General features: G+C 39.8%; 1 protein-coding gene across 1 annotated transcript in view; it reads right to left on the reverse strand.

Annotated features, from left to right (window-relative positions):
• Window positions 1-314: 314 nt before the first annotated feature.
• The window catches only part of LOC126191328 (F-box only protein 42), a 60,862-nt gene continuing 41,065 nt past the window's right edge, over window positions 315-20,111 (reverse strand). Inside the window, exon 8 of the mRNA XM_049932160.1 lies at window positions 315-1,441. Coding sequence (XP_049788117.1) covers window positions 619-1,441 — 823 coding nt within the window. The 3' untranslated portion in view covers window positions 315-618. The remainder of the gene's footprint in view (window positions 1,442-20,111) is intronic.

The raw sequence follows: 20,111 nt of genomic DNA on the forward strand, positions 1-20,111 counted from the left end.
GGACCACCACCTTGTCTCTTTGGAACACACACACACACACACACACACACACACACACACACACACCTATTGAAATGCAGATTCAGTATGTGGCAAATAATCAATACAAAAGCTCATAAGATGGAACGGTTTGTGTTTAAAGATTTAAAAACCTTCTTAGATTAAAGCTCTAAAAAGTATCATAATGTAACACCAAAAAAGTAGAAGCAAAAACTTGACAGTGGTTACTGTCTTTGCATCAGCCTTCAAAAAGCAAGATCTTGGGGAGGAATCCCCGTAACTACGTTAAGATTATATGAGTTCATTAATTCAGATTATTTTATGACAGTACTTTATTTGTTGTACAGCTGCACATGTTATATGTCCGAAAATATCCATAGACTTAACATCAAATGTTTACACTCATTTCTTTATTTAATTTTAACTTTTTCTGTGCCATAATTTTCAATATTTACAAATTGTGAAAAGAATTTCTTCCATCGGCAGTATTTTATAGGAGGGTAAAAAAAAAGAAAAAAAGGAACAAAACATAACATAAAAATAAATAAGTCTCTTAACACAGATATAAGTGTTTCGTGCCTGCAGTCTTCCGAGTACTCTTATTATTTTTGAATAGAATTAAATGATTCCTTTTGGTGATGTAATGAAGTAGAGAGAATTTGAGACTGTATTTGATCCATAAGATGACTGCTGGGCACTAGCAGCAATGGAAGTTGCATCTTTTTGAATACCACCAAACATAATGAGTTCACCTTTACCTGCGACTAAAGTATACAAAATCATTTCTTCAGGCCCTCTATTTTCCTTAACAGGCAACCATCTCACAACACAGTGTGAAAGGACATTTGAAATATCTAAAACATACATTGACATTGATGACTTTGAAGGTGGAAGCCTTCTCCTTACAAATGCAGGTGTGTCGGTTGATTTACTTGTCTCTTCAGCTTTCGCAGCACCAGAGGATGAACTGTTGCTTCTGCGTGACCAGCTAAGTAGTCTTTCTTCCATTCGACGTAATGATTCTAACTGTCTTTGCCTATTTGTGTTGACATTACTTCTAGATGTATCATGATCTCGAAATGCTACCATATTTCCAATTCTTCGGCACATATTAGAATCTAAATTTTCAGGCTCACGGCAAACTGGCATCCCCATTGACAAATTTTCAGGATTCTCATACTTTTTGGAAGCCCCCAATCTCAATTTTTGTTGATTATTTGCTTCAGAATTTTTTACTGTCTTTGAAGTGGAATGACTTGCACTGAGATCACTCTGAGAGCCACTAGTTAGCCTTTGTTGACAAAGGCTTTCAGGATCACTTTCATCACCACTGCTTGAGCTTGTAGATGCATTTGGTTGTGTGTTAGTTGCATGTCTCGTTGTCAGACTTCCTCTTCGGCCATTGACATTAAATTCTTTATCCGATGTATTTTCGGTGTTTCTGCAAAACGAAAAAATCACTTTAATTGAACATTCTTCACAGACACATTCAAACATACATAATGAAATATTAATACTAAATTTATCAGAACATGAGATTGTAAGCATAGCTTATCTACCGTGTGTACAGACACAATGCATCATCATTCCTTATCAGTAACTACAAATAATAGTCCAGTATTTTAGACTCTACCATTAAAGTAAAAGCCTGTTACCTTGGACAGTTGACATGGCTATAATAGAAACACTGTTGTCACTCTGTTGCACTTATTTGCTCCACACTCGAAATGGGGCATAGAGCAAACATGCAGAGAGAGGGTGGGGTTGGGGTCAGGGTTCATGTGGGGGTGGGGAATTCTTAAATTTAAACTTTCAGAACTCGAGGCTTCCTTTTCACCTTTTCAGGGACGGAGGGAGAGAGAGAGAGAGAGAGAGAGAGAGAGAGAGAGAGAGAGAGAGAGAGAGTTGGTAACTGCAGACAACATGAGAAGTTGTGAATAAAACCAAGGTCAAATGTGGAAACATACAAGATGAGAAGGCAGCAACTGACATACACAAGTAAAAATTGTGCAGGAGAATAATGAAATAATGTTGGTAAATTTATTACAGTAAAAAGGCATTAAACACATCACGTATGATTAAAGAAAGTGATGAGACAGGGGGGAAACAAACAGCAAGAAGTTGAACGGAAGTACAGATAATAAAACACCCATAGTAAGATAGTAAGTATGAACAGAGTGAGGGTTGTGGAAATAATAGATTACTGAGTGAATTAATCCTGGCATATGAAGTGCCTGGGAAACTATGAGACGATACTGAGTAAGGTCAGGAAAGAAACTGAACTACTTAAAATTACTTTATGATTAGCTCTATTGCACATAGCGTGTTTTCATTACTGAGTAATAGTTCACCCACTTTATTAAGTATTGATTTTGTACTCCCAAATATTTTTGTTGCTTGTACGTTTCTTTTCATGTATGCAGTTTGTGCCTAGCTCCAAGTTGGCAATTTCTGTGTCACATTTCACTTCTCATACATGTGTCAATAGTACTGTGAATTTTTCTTGCTTTGCATGAGCCTGGCCTCTGACCACAATAGGGAATATTATAGGTTAATGTGTGCATCTGCCATGGCAAACACTTGCTTAATGATTATGTTTTACTTCCTTTTGTATCCTGTAAAAAGATATAATTATGACACAGCAATGATGATTTACTATTATTCAATCAGAGGTCTTAATTTATCTGTTTGCCTTTGTCAAACACATTACCCATATAAACAATGACAAACATCTCAGATAAAGAATCTCTATAACACATTTGACGAATATTTAGTGGTGAAGGTGAGAGCCATGTACCAACAATGGCGAGTATAGTCACAATGTAATGCAGGCCTTTGTATGGTACAAAAGCTACAATTTAGTACAAGATTACTATTTACTAGATAATTTATGACTGCATGTAATGATCAGTTATATAACAATATTAGTATGTAATACATCGGTTTAGCAACTTACAAGCTCAGAAAACGTACAATGATAATTCGTAATATTTTGAAACTGTGTGTATCTGTCACATGCTCCCCTCACTGTTTACGCTATTCCTTAGTCAATAAACACCAGTGCACTCACTTTCAAGCAGTAACAGTATGCAGACACTTCATTCAAGAATATGATCAGTGATAAAAGTAACTTATTATTATTATTAATTTTTTTATGATACAGTCATAACCAGTTTCGGCATTAAAAGGCCATCAGATGCTACAACAGAGAACAGTACTAGTGAACTTAGTAAAATGTTATTAACATGCATATGGTATATACCTATGGGCTTCATTTGATGAACAAGTCTTCATGCACTGTCATTTAAACATAAAATCAGAAACCGGGGAATTATGCACATACAACAAAATGTACTTATTCTTCCCTACTCTTTGCACTAGCTGCACATGACCCCTATAGAACAACCTTCAACCATGGAAATCATAAAATACAACAATTACCACAATGCTATTTCAATCATTTATTCATAAAGTATGACAGTAAATATAGGTCTTTAAAACTGTAAAACCTATTTACAACAAAGTAAGGCTTTAACAATAAAGGAGATAGAGTAGCAATCTTTATGGTATATTTTTCAGTGCTCAGTGGTGCTACACTCAGCTTTACACAAATGCACATAACTTTTGGAAAGCTGGCACACAATGGATAACCACGGCAGTTCCTTGTTGCAGCTTTCTAGCACTCTTCCTCTGACTGCAAGGGATTTATATTAGCTAGTTCATGTTAGGAAGCACAAACGCGGCATGGACTCATTCACAAGGCGGCCTATGATCAGCTGGAGCATGTGCGAAGGGAGCTGTGACTAACTCAGCTAAGTAAATCGTCGTAAATTTTAAAATATGCGTTAGTTGCAGACTCATTTTGTTCATTGAGGAGTTTGTACGGCTCTTTGTGTTTTGTGACATAAATCTCCAGTTGTTTCAAAATGTCCAACTGTCTAATTTTTTCAACATTATGTAGAATTTTTAGTAGTTGGTCAATGTTACCAATATCATATCCAAACCCTCGCATATGTAAACCTAACGCTGTTTTACTGCTGGTGTGTGTGCGTTCTTTGAATCTTAAGTCAAAGAACCTGCCTGTATGGCCGATATAGCTTTTATCACAATCACGGCTTGGTATTTATTACTCGTAAGTGCCAAGTTATGGCACTATCTTATTTTTCTGTTACACACTTTCATGCACGCAATTTTAACTCCCTTTCTCTGGAACATATGCTCAGTTCTACCTGATGTTTTCTTATGTATTTCATGTTACTTTTTAACTTGACTTTATCGGATAATGTGACCTGTCTTAATATGTCTAATTCTTTCTTTACTTTTGCTTACCATAGGGTGTGATGATGTTTGGTTTGTGGGGCGCTCAACTGCGTGGTCATCAGCGCCCGTACAATTTCCCAAACTTTGCTCAGTCCACTTTCCTGGATGATGATGAAATGATGAGGACAACACAAACACCCAGTCATCTCGAGGCAGGTGAAAATCCCTGACCCCGCCGGGAATCGAACCCGGGACCCCGTGCTCGGGAAGCGAGAACGCTACCGCGAGACCACGAGCGGCGGACTTTACCATAGGAGAAGCCATATTATTCTATGTATCATAGAGTAAAAGTATGCATGCTTTTGAAATAGATGATGACTGGAGAGGGGATTGATAATCATGTTTGTACATGCTGGTTTTCTGAATATTTGAAATGCATGTCTGCTGTTTTTGTTGTAAAAAAAAAATACACTTTGTGTCTACTTTATGTTCCATCATGAATTTGATCTTGGCATGCATACTACTTGTTTTCTTGGCCAAGTTTTCTATTTGCGTTTTGTTCGCTCCATAAAGCACAACTGAGTCATCAATGTAGCTTTTGTAGTATACTATGTTGTTGTTGTTAATTTCTGGATTCACCTTGAAAAAAGCCTTCTCCACCAGGTTATTAAAGATATATGCAATGGTTCCTGCTAAGCAGTTTCCCATGGTAAGGCCATCACTTTGCCTGTAACATTTGTTGTTAAATATACAATAGTTACGTGACAAAACAATTTTGTGTGTATGTTTGTGTGTCTATCGACCTGCCAGCGCTTTTGTTTGGTAAGTCTCATCATCTTTGTTTTTAGATATATTTTTCCCACGTGGAATGTTTCCCTCTATTATATTCATATCATTAATATTTCTATCAGTTCTACTACCTCAGCCTGGCCTAAGTTTTGTTACATAGCAGATTTATTCTCATCAGTTCTAAGGCTTCATTGACCAGGATATTTGTATATAGGCTCTTGATATCCACTGAAGTGAAAGTAGAGCACCATCTGGTATTTCCCAAGTGAAGGTCGCACTGTTTGTAATATTATAGGATTCTACATAAATAAAATTCGTTTTCAATATTTTGTTGAGCTCCATATTAATTTTGTATGTAGAACAATCTATATTATTAATTACTGGTCTGACTGAGCAATTTTAATCTCCGCTATCACATTTTCAACTGTACCTGGGTCCTGCTCTTTCATCAGACTGTACTAGTGACCTTGGCAATGCTTCGCAGTTGCAAAAATATGTATGGATGTTGTATAAATGTACTAATCCCCCCCCCCTCCAATATCTCTCCATATCCTCACCACCCCTCTCTATGGTCATCTCCTCTCCCCCCCCCCCCCTCTCTCTCTCTCTCTCTCTCTCTCTCTCTCTCTCTCTCTTTCCGACATTAAGACTTATTTACCGTTATCACTAGGGACGCGTAAAAAATGTTTTACTTCATGATCAAATTTGTTGTTTTTTGCTGAGGTGTTTTTTTACCAACTTTAATGTTGTTTTTTGTATCAAATTTGGTGGCGCATTTGCAAAATCCCATGTCACCAAATTCTGTATTTCTTGCCAAAACCATTGTTTTTGTCAAATTCTGTGTTTTTTTGCCAAGTTCAGTTCTGTTATTTATGCCGAATTTGGTGTTTGTTATCTTCATCTATACGGATACTCTGCAAATCACACTTAACTGCCTGGCAGAGAGTTAATTAAAACCACCTCCACAATAATTCTCTATTATTTCACTCTCCAAATCTGTGCAGAAGAAATGAACACCAATATCTTTCCATGCATGCTCTGGTTTCCCTTATTTTATTACGAAGATTGTTACTCTCTATGTAGGTTGGTGTCAATAAAAATACAGGGTGTCTCATGAAAGATGCCCAGGAGGGGTCTGCAGGTCGCGTGGCGTGTTTGCCAGCTATTACCACTGCATCTGCATATGCACAGTTCTTGGATACCAACACTTTGCGCCTGCTACCTACCTGTGTGACTGAGTTTACAGATTTTTTTTTTTTTTTTTTGTCAAGTTTAATCACTTCAAATACTGTTGCTAGCCATGATTATTGCAACTGCCGAGTCCGGGGCTTTCCCTGCCTGTATGTTGCTGGGTACAGTCCTCAGACAGAAACACTGTGCGCGTGTCATCTGTACTGTGTCGAGTTTCCATTCGGTATGGTATACATGAAAGACCAATGAGTGTTTTTTGTGTTGAACTATGCTAAAACAGAATTACACATGGAATGTAGGTTTGAATTCAAATGAAAATTTTCTGGTGTGCGTGTTCCCAATGACTCGACGATATGCAGATTAGTGCAGATATTTCAAGAGACTGGATCTGTGTTACACAAACAAAGGCCTAGAGAACCTAGTGTTTCAACTGCAAATAAATTAGACGAGACAGGACAGGCCTTGGAAAGAAGCGCAAGAAAATTTCTGCCCCGTTTGACACTTCAGACTGGTGGGTCAAGAGCATCTACTTGCAGAATTCTGCACAAATTGAGGAACTCAGATACTGTTGCTCAACGTTATCATTGCAACTTGCTGTTACACTCTGTGCATGATGAGGAAGTTGATCCTGGGATGCGTTTTTTTCTGATGAAGCATGGCAGCATTTGTCAGGATACATAAATACTCAGAACAATTGACGTTGGAGCTCTGAAAATCCTTATAGATTACATCAACAACCTCTCCACGATGTCAAAACAGGAATGTGATATACAATTACTGCAAGACGAATTACTGGACCAATCTTTTTCCACGAAACCATACGTTCCGACAGGCATGTGAACAATATACTGCACCCTTTTTTCGAGAACTAACAACTAACGAAAATATGTACCGTTATTTAATGCAAGCCAACACACCGCCAATGCTTCTATGACAGCAATACGAAGTGTTTTTGACGATGGGATGAATGATTGGCCTCCACATTCTCTAATTCTAAATCCATGTGATTATTATCTTTGAGGAACATTAAAAGACAAGGTGCATGCAAACCAAACCCTGCACGCTCGAGGAGTTGGAAGACAGGGTTCGGCTAGTCATATCACAGATTTCGGCAGCCGAAATTTGCTGAGTGTTTGCTAATGTGTTCAGGAGATGCCAGGTGCTCTTATCACAGGGGGGGCATCATTTTGAACAACTACTGTAAATAAATGCACACTTAAGTTAATCAGATGGCAATGCTGTTTATGCTTAACTCCAAGGGAGTGTGTGCACATCTGCCTACTAGTAGATTAGTGTCCGAGAGTCGGGTGCAGCGGTGGCGAGCGATGTGGATGCCATGGTTTATGGCGGCAACAGCTGGTGGCTGAGCTGCATGACCCCTCCCGGGTGTCTTTCAGAAGACACCCTGTATTTCTGCATTCAGAGGAGAAAGTTGGTGATTCAAAATTTGTGATAAGATCCTGCCACAAGAAACACCTTTGTTTTAATAATGTCCATCCCAGATCTCTTATGTCCGTGACATTCTCTCTCCTATTTCTCGATAATAAAAAATGTGCTGCACTTCTTTGAACTTTCTTAATGTACTCCGTTAATCCTATCTGGTAAGGATCCCACACCATGCAGCAGGACTCAGAGAAAGGATGGACAAGCATAGATTAGGCAGTCTCATTAGTATATATGTTGGATCATCTAAGTGTTCGCCAAATAAAACGCGGCTCCCTGCCGCCGTTGGATAAGCAGCTACAGCAGAAAGTCGTATACCCCTAGCTTGCTTACTTGTTACATAGTTTAATTCTTAATTTCTTTGCATGTTTTTGGGTACTTGCATTGTTTAATTCATAAATTTTGGGCGTATTATAGTATTTGAGAGTTGTAGCATCGCGCCTTAATGTTTACTTCGTAGATTCTTACTTAAATTGCGTGCGAGTTTCGTATAGGAGGTGTAATTTCGAGTTTTAGTTACTGTAATCGTAAATTCAGGCAGATTGTAGCGCAGACGTTAGGCATTTATACAGGTTATTCTTTGCGTGCTTCCCTTGCGTTATCTAGGCACGGACTCGTGTTTCAGTAACTGTTGTTCAGCACTGATTAGAATGGACAAGGACTGTGATTGCTGTGTTCGGATGAGGGCTGAGTTGGCATCCCTTCGCTCACAGCTGCAAGCGGCGCTGACTTCGGTCACGCAGCTTGAGGCTGTTGCCAATGGGCACCACTGTGGGAAGCCGGACTTTGGTATCACAGGGATGTCAACCTCGTCCCGTCTGTCCCCAGATCGGTCTGCCGCTGTGGTTGCCCCGGTTGGTGCCCGCAGTGGGGCTGAGCCCTCGCCTGTGGTTGATTGGGAGGTCGTTCCAAGGCATAGCAGGCAACGAAAGACGTCCCCGGAGGCTGATCAGAAAGCCTCCCCGGTGCGTCTGACAAACAGGTTTCAGGCACTGTCTCTGGCTGAGCCAGATGCAGCTGCCTGCCCTGCTTCAGAGGATGATTATTAGCCTTCAAGGTCCGGGCAATCACAGAGGGTGGGCTTATTGGTAGTTGGGAGCTCCAATGTTAGGCGCGTAATGGGGCCCCTTAGGGATATGGCGGCTAAGGAGGGGAAGAAATCCAGTGTGCACTCCGTGTGCATTCTGGGTGGAGTCATTCCTGATGTGGAAAGGGTCCTTCCGGATGCCATGAAGAGCACAGGGTGCAGCCAGCTGCAGGTGGTGGCACATGTCGGCACTAATGACGTGTGTCGCTTTGGATTTGAGGAAATTCTCTCTGGATTCCAGCAGCTATCTGATTTGGTGAAGGCTGCCGGTCTTGCTTATGAGATGAAGGCACAGCTCACCATCTGCAGCATCGTTGACAGAACCGACTGCGGACCTTTCGTGCAGAGCCGGGTGGAGGACCTGAATCAGAGGCTCAGACGGTTTTGCAAATAGGTCAGGAGTTCACTACACTCAGCTGGCGGCTACACGGGTAGCGCAGGCTGTGTGGCGTGGACTGGGCGGTTTTTTAGGTTAGAAGGCCTCAGGAAAGTACGGGGTGGGCTGCAATCTCAAAGGGTGCATGACAAATACAGGACGTGCTTGGATCAAGGAACAGTCGGAATTGTAGTTGTAAATTGTATTGTTGTAGTTGTGCTGGGAAAGTCCCTGAGTTTCAAGCGCTAATAGAAAGCACAGAAGCTGAAATCGTTATAGGTACATAAAGCTGGCTAAAGCCTGAAATAAGTTCTGCAGAAATTTTTACGAAGTCTAAGACGGCGTTCAGGAAAGATAGATTAGGCAGAATTGGTGGTGGAGTGTTTGTGTCTGTCAGTAGTGGTTTATCTTGTAGTGAAGTCGAAGTAGATACTCCGTGCGAATTGGTATGGGTGGAGGTTATAATTAACAGCTGAACTAAGTTAATAATTGGCTCCTTCTACAGACCCCCAGACTCCGATGATATAGTTGCTGAACAGTTCAGAGAAAATTTGAGTCTCGTAACAAATAAATACCCCACTCATATGGTTATAGGTGGTGGGGACTTCAACCTTCCCTCGATATGTTGGCAAAAGTACTTGTTCAAAACCGGTGGTAGGCAGAAAACATCTTCCGAGATTGTCCTAAATGCTTTCTCCGAAAATTATTTCGAGCAGTTAGTCCACGAACCCACACGAATTGTAAATGGTTGCGAAAACACACTTGACCTCTTAGCCACAAACAATCCAGAGCTGATAGAGAGCATCATGACTGATACAGGGATTAGTGATCACAAGGTCGTTGTAGCTAGGCTCAATAACGTTTCTTCCAAATGCACCAGAAATAAACGCAAAATAATTTTATTTAAAAAAGCGGATAAAGTGTCACTAGAAGCCTTCCTAAGAGACAATCTCCATTCCTTCCGAACTGACTATGCAAATGTAGATGAGATGTGGCTCAAATTCAAAGATATAGTAGCAACAGCAATTGAGAGATTCATACCTCATAAATTGGTAAGAGATGGAACTGATCCCCTGTGGTACACAAAACATGTCCGAAAGCTGTTGCAGAGGCAATGGAAAAAGCATGCGAAGTTCAAAAGATCGCGAAATCCCAAAGATTGGCTCAAATTTACAGACGCACGAAATTTGGCTCGGACTTCAATGCGAGATGCCTTTAATATTTTCCACAACGAAACATTGTCTCGAAATTTGGTAGAAAATCCGAAGAAATTCTGGTCGTATGTAAAGTACACAAGCGGCAAGACGCAGTCAATACCTTCGCTGCGCAGTGCCGATGGTACTGTTACTGACGACTGTGCCGCTAAAGCGGAGTTATTGAACACAGTTTTCCGAAATTTTTCACCAGGGAAGATGAATGGAATATTCCAGAATTTGAAACACGAACAGCTGCTAGCATGAGTTTCTTAGAAGTAGATACCTTAGGGGTTGCGAAGCAGCTCAAATCGCTTGATACGGGCAAGTCTTCAGGTCCAGATTGTCTACCGATTAGGTTCCTTTCAGATTACGCTGATACAATAGCTCCCTACTTATCAATCATATACAACCGCTCACTCACCGATAGATCTGTACCTACAGATATTGGAAAATTGCGCAGGTCGCACCAGTGTTTAAGAAGGGTAGTAGGAGTAATCCATCTAACTACAGACCTATATCATTGACGTCGGTTTGCAGTAGGGTTTTGGAGCATATACTGCATTCAAACATTATCAATCACCTCGAAGGGAACGATCTATTGATACGTAATCAGCATGGTTTCAAAATACATCGTTCTTGTGCAACGCAGCTAGCTCTTTATTCGCACGAAGTAATGGCTGTTATCGACAGGGGATCTCAAGTTGATTCCGTATTTCTAGATTTCCGGAAAGCTTTTGACACCGTTCCTAACAAGCGACTTCTAATCAAGCTGCGGGCCTATGGGGTATTGTCTCAGTTGTGCGGCTGGATTCGTGACTTCCTGTCAGGAAGGTCGCAGTTCGTAATAATAGACGGCAAATCATCGAGTAAAATTGAAGTGATATCAGGTGTTCCCCAGGGAAGCGTCCTGGGACCTCTGCTGTTCCTGATCTATATAAATGACCTGGGTGACAATCTGAGCAGTTCTCTTACGTTGTTCACAGATGATGCTGTAATTTACCGTCTAGTAAGGTCATCCGAAGACCAGTATTAGTTGCAAAGCGATTTAGAAAAGATTGCTGTATGGTGTGGCAGGTGGCAGTTGACGCTAAATAACGAAAAGTGTGTGGTGATCCACATGAGTTCCAAAAGAAATCCGTTGGAATTTGATTACTTGATAAATAGTACAATTCTCAAGGCTGTCAATTCAACTAAGTACCTGGTTGTTAAAATTACAAACAACTTCAGTTGGAAAGACCACATAGATAATATTGTGGGGAAGGCGAGCCAAAGGTTGCATTTCATTGGCAGGACACTTAGAAGATGCAACAAGTCCACTAAAGAGACAGCTTACACTACACTCGTTCGTCGTATGTTAGAATATTGCTGCGCGGTGTGGGATCCTTACCAGGTGGTATTGACGGAGGACATCGAAAGGATGCAAAAAAGGGGAGCTCGTTTTGTATTATCGCGTAATAGGGGAGAGAGTGTGGCAGATATGGTACGCGAGTTGGGATGGAAGTCATTAAAGCAAAGACGTTTTTCGTCGCAGCGAGATCTATTTACGAAATTTCAGTCACCAACTTTCTCTTCCGAATGCGAAAATATTTTGTTGAGCCCAACCAACATAGGTAGGAATGATCATCAAAATAAAATAAGAGAAATCAGAGCTCGAACAGAAAGGTTTAGGTGTTCGTTTTTCCCGCGCGCTGTTCAGGAATGGAATGGTAGAGAGATAGTATGATTGTGGTTCGATGAACCCTCTGCCAAGCACTTAAATGTGAATTGCAGAGTAGTCATGTAGATGTAGATTCTCTGGTTTGCCTTCCCCACAACATTTTTTGTGTGTTCTTTCCAATTTAAGTTGTTCATAATTGTAATTCCCAGGTATTTAGTTGAATTTACGGCATTTAGATTTGATTGATTTATTGTGTAACCAAAGTTTAATGGAGTCCTTTTACTACTCACATGGATGACCTCACAATTTTCACTGATTAGTGTCCATTGCCAATTTCGACACCATACAGATATCTTTTCTAAATCTTTTTGCAGTTTGTTTTGATCTTCTGATTGCTTTACTAGATGATACATGACAGCATCATCTGCAAAAAAAGTAAGATGGCTGATAAGATTGTCTCCTAAATCATTTTATAGAAAAGGAACAGCAGAGGGCCTATAACACTACCTTAGGGAATGGCAAAGGTCACTTCTGTTTTACTAAATGACTTTCCATCAATTACTACGAACTGTGACCTTTCTGACAGAAAATCATGAATCCAGTCCATAACTGAGATGATATTCCATAAGCCTGCAACCTGATTACAAGCCACCTGTGAAGTACAATGTCAAAAATCTTCTGGAAATCTAGAAATACGGAATCAATTTTAAATCCCTTGGTGATAGCACTCAATGTTTCGTGTGAGTAAAGAGCTAGTTGTGTTTCACAAGAAAGATGTGCTCTATATCCATGTTGTCTGTGTGTCAATAGACGGTTCTCTTCGAGGTAATTCATAATGTTCGCACACAATATATGTTCCAAAATCCTGCTGCATATCAAGGTTAATGATGTTGTTGTTGTGGTCTTCAGTCCTGAGACTGGTTTGATGCAGCTCTCCATGCTACTCTATCCTGTGCAAGCTTCTTCATCTCCCAGTATCTACTGCAACCTACATCCTTCTGAATCTGCTTAGTGTATTCATCTCTTGGTCTCCCTCTACGATTTTTACCCTCCACACTGCCCTCCAATGCTAAATTTGTGATCCCTTGATGCCTCAAAACATGTCCTATCAACCGATCCCTTCTTCTAGTCAAGTTGTGCCACAAACTTCTCTTCTCCCCAATCCTATTCAATACCTCCTCATTAGTTATGTGATCTACCCACCTTATCTTCAGCATTCTTCTGTAGCACCACATTTCGAAAGCTTCTATTCTCTTCTTGTCCAAACTAGTTATCGTCCATGTTTCACTTCCATACATGGCTACACTCCATACAAATACTTTCAGAAACGACTTCCTGACACTTAAATCTATACTCGATGTTAACAAATTCCTCTTCTTGAGAAACGCTTTCCTTGCCATTGCCAGTCTACATTTTATATCCTCTCTACTTCGACCATCATCGGTTATTTTACTCCCTAAATAGCAAAACTCCTTTACTGCTTTAAGTGTCTCATTTCCTAATCTAATTCCCTCAGCATCACCCGACTTAATTTGACTACATTCCATTATCCTCGTTTTGCTTTTGTTGATGTTCATCTTATATCCTCCTTTCAAGACACTGTCCATTCCGTTCAACTGCTCTTCCAAGTCCTTTGCTGTCTCTGACAGAATTACAATGTCATCGGCGAATCTTAAAGTTTTTATTTCTTCTCCATGAATTTTAATACCTACTCCGAATTTTTCTTTTGTCTCCTTTACTGCTTGCTCAATATACAGATTGAATAACATCGGGGAGAGGCTACAACCCTGTCTTACTCCTTTCCCAACCACTGCTTCCCTTTCATGTCCCTCGACTCTTATAACTGCCATCTGGTTTCTGTACAAACTGTAAATAGCCTTTCGCTCCCTGTATTTCACCCCTGCCACCTTCAGAATTTGAAAGAGAGTATTCCAGTTAACATTGTCAAAAGCTTTCTCTAAGTCTACAAATGCTAGAAACGTAGGTTTGCCTTTTCTTAATCTTTCTTCTAAGATAAGTCGTAAGGTCAGTATTGCCTCACGTGTTCCAACATTTCTACGGAATCCAAACTGATCTTCCCCGAGGTCGGCTTCTACCAGTTTTTCCATTCGTCTGTAAAGAATTCGCGTTAGTATTTTGCAGCTGTGACTTATTAAACTGATAGTTCGGTAATTTTCACATCTGTCAACACCTGCTTTCTTTGGGATTGGAATTATTATATTCTTCTTGAAGTCAGAGGGTATTTCGCCAGTTTCATACATAGTGCTCACCAGATGGTAGAGTTTTGTCATGACTGGCTCTCCCGAGGCCATCAGTAGTTCAAATGGAATGTTGTCTACTCCCGGGGCCTTGTTTCGACTCAGGTCTTTCAGAGCTCTGTCAAACTCTTCACGCAGTATCTTATCTCCCATTTCGTCTTCATCTACATCCTCTTCCATTTCCATAATATTGTCCTCAAGTACATCGCCCTTGTATAAACCCTCTATATACTCCTTCCACCTTTCTGCCTTCCCTTCTTTGCTTAGAACTGGGTTGCCATCTGAGCTCTTGATATTCATACAAGTGCTTCTCTTCTCTCCAAAGGTCTCTTTAATTTTCCTGTAGGCAGTATCTATCTTACCCCTAGTGAGATATGCCTCTACATCCTTACATTTGTCCTCTAGCCATCCCTGCTTAGCCATTTTGCACTTCCTGTCGATCTCGTTTTTGAGACGTTTGTATTCCTTTTTGCCTGCTTCATTTACTGCATTTTTATATTTTCTCCTTTCATCAATTAAATTCAATATTTCTTCTGTTACCCAAGGATTTCTATTAGCCCTCGTCTTTTTACCTACTTGATCCTCTGCTGCCTTCACTACTTCATCCCTCAGAGCTACCCATTCTTCTTCTACTGTATTTCTTTCCCCCATTCCTGTCAATTGTTCCCTTATGCTCTCCCTGAAACTCTCTACAACCTCTGGTTCTTTCAGTTTATCCAGGTCCCATCTCCTTAAATTCCCACCTTTTTGCAGTTTCTTCAGTTTCAATCTGCAGTTCATAACCAATAGATTGTGGTCAGAATCCACATCTGCCCCTGGAAATGTCTTACAATTTAAAACCTGGTTCCTAAATCTCTGTCTTACCATTATATAATCTATCTGATACCTTTTAGTATCTCCAGGATTCTTCCAGGTATACAACCTTCTTTTATGATTCTTGAACCAAGTGTTGGCTATGATTAAGTTATGCTCTGTGCAAAATTCTACAAGGCGGCTTCCTCTTTCATTCCTTCCCCCCAATCCATATTCACCTACTATGTTTCCTTCTCTCCCTTTTCCTACTGACGAATTCCAGTCACCCATGACTATTAAATTTTCATCTCCCTTCACTACCTGAATAATTTCTTTTATCTCGTCATACATTTCATCTATTTCTTCATCATCTGCAGAGGTAGTTGGCATATAAACTTGTACTACTGTAGTAGGCATGGGCTTTGTGTCTATCTTGGCCACAATAATGCGTTCACTATGCTGTTTGTAGTAGCTAACCCGCACTCCTATTTTTTTATTCATTATTAAACCTACTCCTGCATTACCCCTATTTGATTTTGTATTTATAACCCTGATGGGCCAGTAATAAAGTGAATTACTCCTATTGCCTTTCTTGAGCATTGGTGTGCCTTGTGAAACTTTCCAGTCTTTGACTATGGATCTTTCGTTGAGTGAGTGGTTGTATATGATTGTTAAGTATGGAGCTATTGCATCAGCATACTGTCACAAGAACCTAATTAATATAAAGTCGAGACCAAGGACTTTCTTTTATTAAGCGATTTAAGTTGCTTCACTACTCCTAGGATATATACTTCTAAGTTACTCATGCTGGCAGCTGTTCTCGATTCAAATTCTGGAATATTTACTTTGTTGTACTTGGTGAAGGTATTTCGGAAGGCTATGTTCAGTAACTCTGCTTTAGCTGCACTGTAATTGGTAGTATTTCCACAGATATCTCCCAGAGAAGGCACTGATCGTGTCTTGCTGCTGCTAGCATACTTTACATATGGCCGAAATGTCTTTGGATTTTCTGCCAGGTTTCGAGACAAAGCTTCATTGCCGAAACTACTATAAGCAACTTGCATTGAAGTCTGCGCTAAATTTTGAGCTTCTGTAAAAGATTGCCAATCTTGAGTATTTTGCGTTCATTTAAATTTGGCAGGTTTTTTTTGTTGTTTCTGCAACAATGTTCAAACCTCTTTTGTGTAACACAGGGGATCTGCTCCATCATTAATTAATTTATTTGCTACGAGTCTCTCAATTGCTGTTCATACTATTTATTTGCATTCAAGTCACATCTGGTCTACACTTACATTGTTAATTTGGAAGAAGTGGAAACTGTCTTTCATGTAGGCATCAAGCGAATTTATATCTGCCTTTCTGAATAGATATACAGTGGAATGTTGCTTAACGAGCACCTCCCATAATGCAAAATTCGCATAATGAGCAAAACAAATTGTAAATAAATGACTCGCTTAATAAGCGATGTTTCGCATAACGAGTGACGACAGTTTAGCGTGACATCATCAGCCGTTCATGCATGGTGGGATCTCATTCAGCAATATGAGCACCTTTCATTGTCAGCAACAGCTTATGAACAATGTCTTTAGTACATACTGCAGTCTGAGGTTAGCGCTCTTTCTGCTACCATCACAGTGCAGCTTGTGATCACACATTTTTCTAAACTTGTGTTCACATAGTGTTTTCTTTGTGTGCAAATTGTAATAACCTACATAGAAATGTCCCTGAAGATAAAGCCACAAGAACAGGGCCACATGAGAAAGAAAATGACCTTAAAAATGAAACATAAAATCACTGAAAAATGCAAACGTGGTGTGAGCATTGCTGATTTAGCATGCACATACAATCAGTTTACATCAAATATTTGCACCATCCTCAAGAACAAGGACAAGATTAAGGAGTCAGATGCTTTAAAGGTAGTGACAGGAGTATATAAACAACGGTTTTGTATTCTGGACAATGCTGAAACATTGTTCCTTATATGGATAAATCAAAAGCAATTGAAAGGCAACACTATTAACAAGAACACCATTTTTGAGAAGGCGAGAATGATTTTCACTGACATGACGATGCCAGAATCATCTGCAGCTGAAGAAGTGTTTAAAGGAAGCTGTTGGTGGTTCAAGAAGTTTAAGAGAAGAACCAGCATCCACGGTGTTGTGAGCCACAGCAAAGCAGCCATCTCCAAGCAGAGATTTGTAAAGGCAAAGAGTTTGGGCCAAACTCTTTGCCTTTACAAATGTCTACTTGTGTCTGTGTATATGCGGATGGATATGTGTGTGTGTGCGCGAGTGTATACCTGTCCTTTTTTCCCCCTAAGGTAAGTCTTTCCACTTCCGGGATTGGAATGACTCCTTACCCTCTCCCTTAAAACCCAAATCCTTTCGTCTTTCCCTCTCCTTCCCTCTTTCCTGATGAGGCAACCGTTGGTTGCGAAAGCTTGAATTTTGTGTGCATGTTTGTGTGTTTTTTTGTGTGTCTATCGACCTGCCAGCACTTTTGTTTGGTAAGTCTCATCATCTTTCTTTTTAGATATATTTTTCCCACGTGGAATGTTTCCCTCTATTATATTCAAAGTACATAATACTGTATGTATAATTTTCTTTGAATAAATGGCATGAATAAGATACAACTTTTAGTATTTTTTCTGCGTGGAATGTATTATCATATTTTACATTAATTTATATGGAACAAATTGTTTCACTTAACAAGTAAGATTCTGAAACAAATTATGTGAAGTTCCACTGTATTCTTCATTTATTCATGGAGGACTTGGGAGTTACAGTATTCAGTCTTTCTACGACAATCCTGTATTCACTAATCCTTGCATCGGTTTTGATGCTCATTATTAGCTCAGGATTATTGTTTTCACAATCATATATTATTCGAGTACGCTCACAAACTAACTGCTTGAAATAATTTTCAAAGAATGTGTTTAGTGCAATTTCAGATGATGTTTTATGCATACCTTCAGATTTAAACATGTATTTCACCAACACATCAGGGGTAAATTGAAGTCACCACCTACCATAGTTGTATGACTCTGGTACATGTTTGAAATTCCTTTGAACCCCTCAGCAATCATTTTGTGTGAGTTGGGAGGGCAATAAAAGGATCCAAATATTATTTTATTCTCAATCTATACGAACTCACAGGAACGACCTATTTCAGTATGCTACAAATAAACTACTACTAATAGCAACAAACACACCACCGCCAACTGTATTCAGCCTATCCTTTCTAACACTGTTAGGTCCTTTGCAAAAATTTTGGCTGAACATATCTCCAGCTTTAGCCAGCTTTCAGCACCTGTATCGATTTGAACGTTGGTGCTTTCTATTAGCACTTCGAGCTCTGGTACTTTCCCAACACAACTATAACAATTTACAACTGTTATACTGATGGTACATAGACCCATGTTCTTCCTGTGTTCGCCCTGCATGCTTTGAGACTGAAACCTTTTTTGTGTTTCCCCGAGCTACTCTAATTTAAAAAACCACTGAATCCACACCACACAGTCCCCACTACCTATCTAGCTGCCTCCTGCATGTAATGGACTCCTGATCTATTTTGCAGAACCCAAAACCCCACCACCATATGGCGCAAGGTGAGAAATATGCAGCCTACACTGTCGCAGAACTGTCTAAGCCTCTGATTCACACCTTCCACTTGGCTCTGTACCAGATCCTCAGTCCTCTCGACTACACTGAAAATGGTGAGCTCTGCTTTCATCTCACTAGCAAGAAAGGTGGGGTTTACTACTTCTGTTACCCACTCGGAAATACAGAGAGAATCTCTTCTGATCCAAAGCGACACACATCATTGGTCCTGACGTGAGCCACCACCTGCACTGGCAGACTCCTGAAGACAGACATAAACTATCCTATTAACAAAGTTTCAAGAGCCAGCTTTAAATGAATACTCTAAGGATATACCACTACTCCTTATATATTGCTCACAGTGGGATCATAAGGATAAGGTCAGAATAATTACTACATGCACACAGGCATTTAAACAACCAGTCATCCCGCACTCCATATGTGAATGAAACAGGAAGAATGCCTAATAACTGGTACAAAGGGGTGTACCCTCTGCCATGATGTACACATAGATGTAAATCAGCAGACTTGTGGGTTGTGCTGGCTGTCCACTGGATCACCACAGCTGGCTCACAATAATGATGACAATACACTGCAACCTCAAGTTGTGTAACCGAAGCCACCACAGCCTGGAACTGAGAGTGGTGTCAATAACTAGGCTTGCATCCGCACACAGCATTTTTGCCAAATTCTTTTTCTTTGCCAAATTTGGAGCTGTTTTCTTGCCGAGTTCAGTGGTGTTCTTTTTTTTTTTACCAAATTCCATGGTGTTTTCTGCCAAATTTGGTGGTGCTTTTTTTGCCAAATATAATGATGTCTTTTTGCTAATTTTGGCACTATTTACATTGTCAAGTGAAAGTTTGTTAGGCAGGAAATGAACTGTTATTTTACGATCATACGTGAACCCCCAGGCTTGGGAAGATTAGAAGCCAAAATGCAGTTTTAATATTCAGTAACTATCAGTTATGAATGTTAGTAAATTGCTGTCCTCATTTTTATAACATTTTTACACTCTGCAAGATTACAAATTTCACAATGTACTGTGAAAGTTGCCTATTTCACTTTATTTTGCTAAAATCTGCTAATTTTGCATTACTTTTGCAAAATTTTCCTGTCCCTAGTTGTTATAAATGAAACCTTCACTGGGAAATGAAATCGCTTAAAATGAATGGGTAGCTCAATTGGAATCATTAGTGCAAGGGGTAAGAATAGAAGTTTCAATGACAGTATTACTCAGTTCTTTAGATACGGTTATGAAATTTTGGATGATACAGGGTACAATAGTAGTATTTTAGGCAAAGTCGATACATCATAAATATGACTTTCCTCATTCCTCTTAAAACTTCCTGTGAGGAAGAAAACATAACAGAAAATTGTTGAGTAAACAATTTTTGTGGAAGAAATAATTTGTCTAATGCTTTCAATGCCCAGCCATCCAAGGTCAAACTGACTGCAAGAAAGAA

The sequence above is a fragment of the Schistocerca cancellata genome, chromosome 6 (assembly GCF_023864275.1).
Source record: "Schistocerca cancellata isolate TAMUIC-IGC-003103 chromosome 6, iqSchCanc2.1, whole genome shotgun sequence".
NCBI classification, from domain to species: domain Eukaryota; kingdom Metazoa; phylum Arthropoda; class Insecta; order Orthoptera; family Acrididae; genus Schistocerca; species Schistocerca cancellata.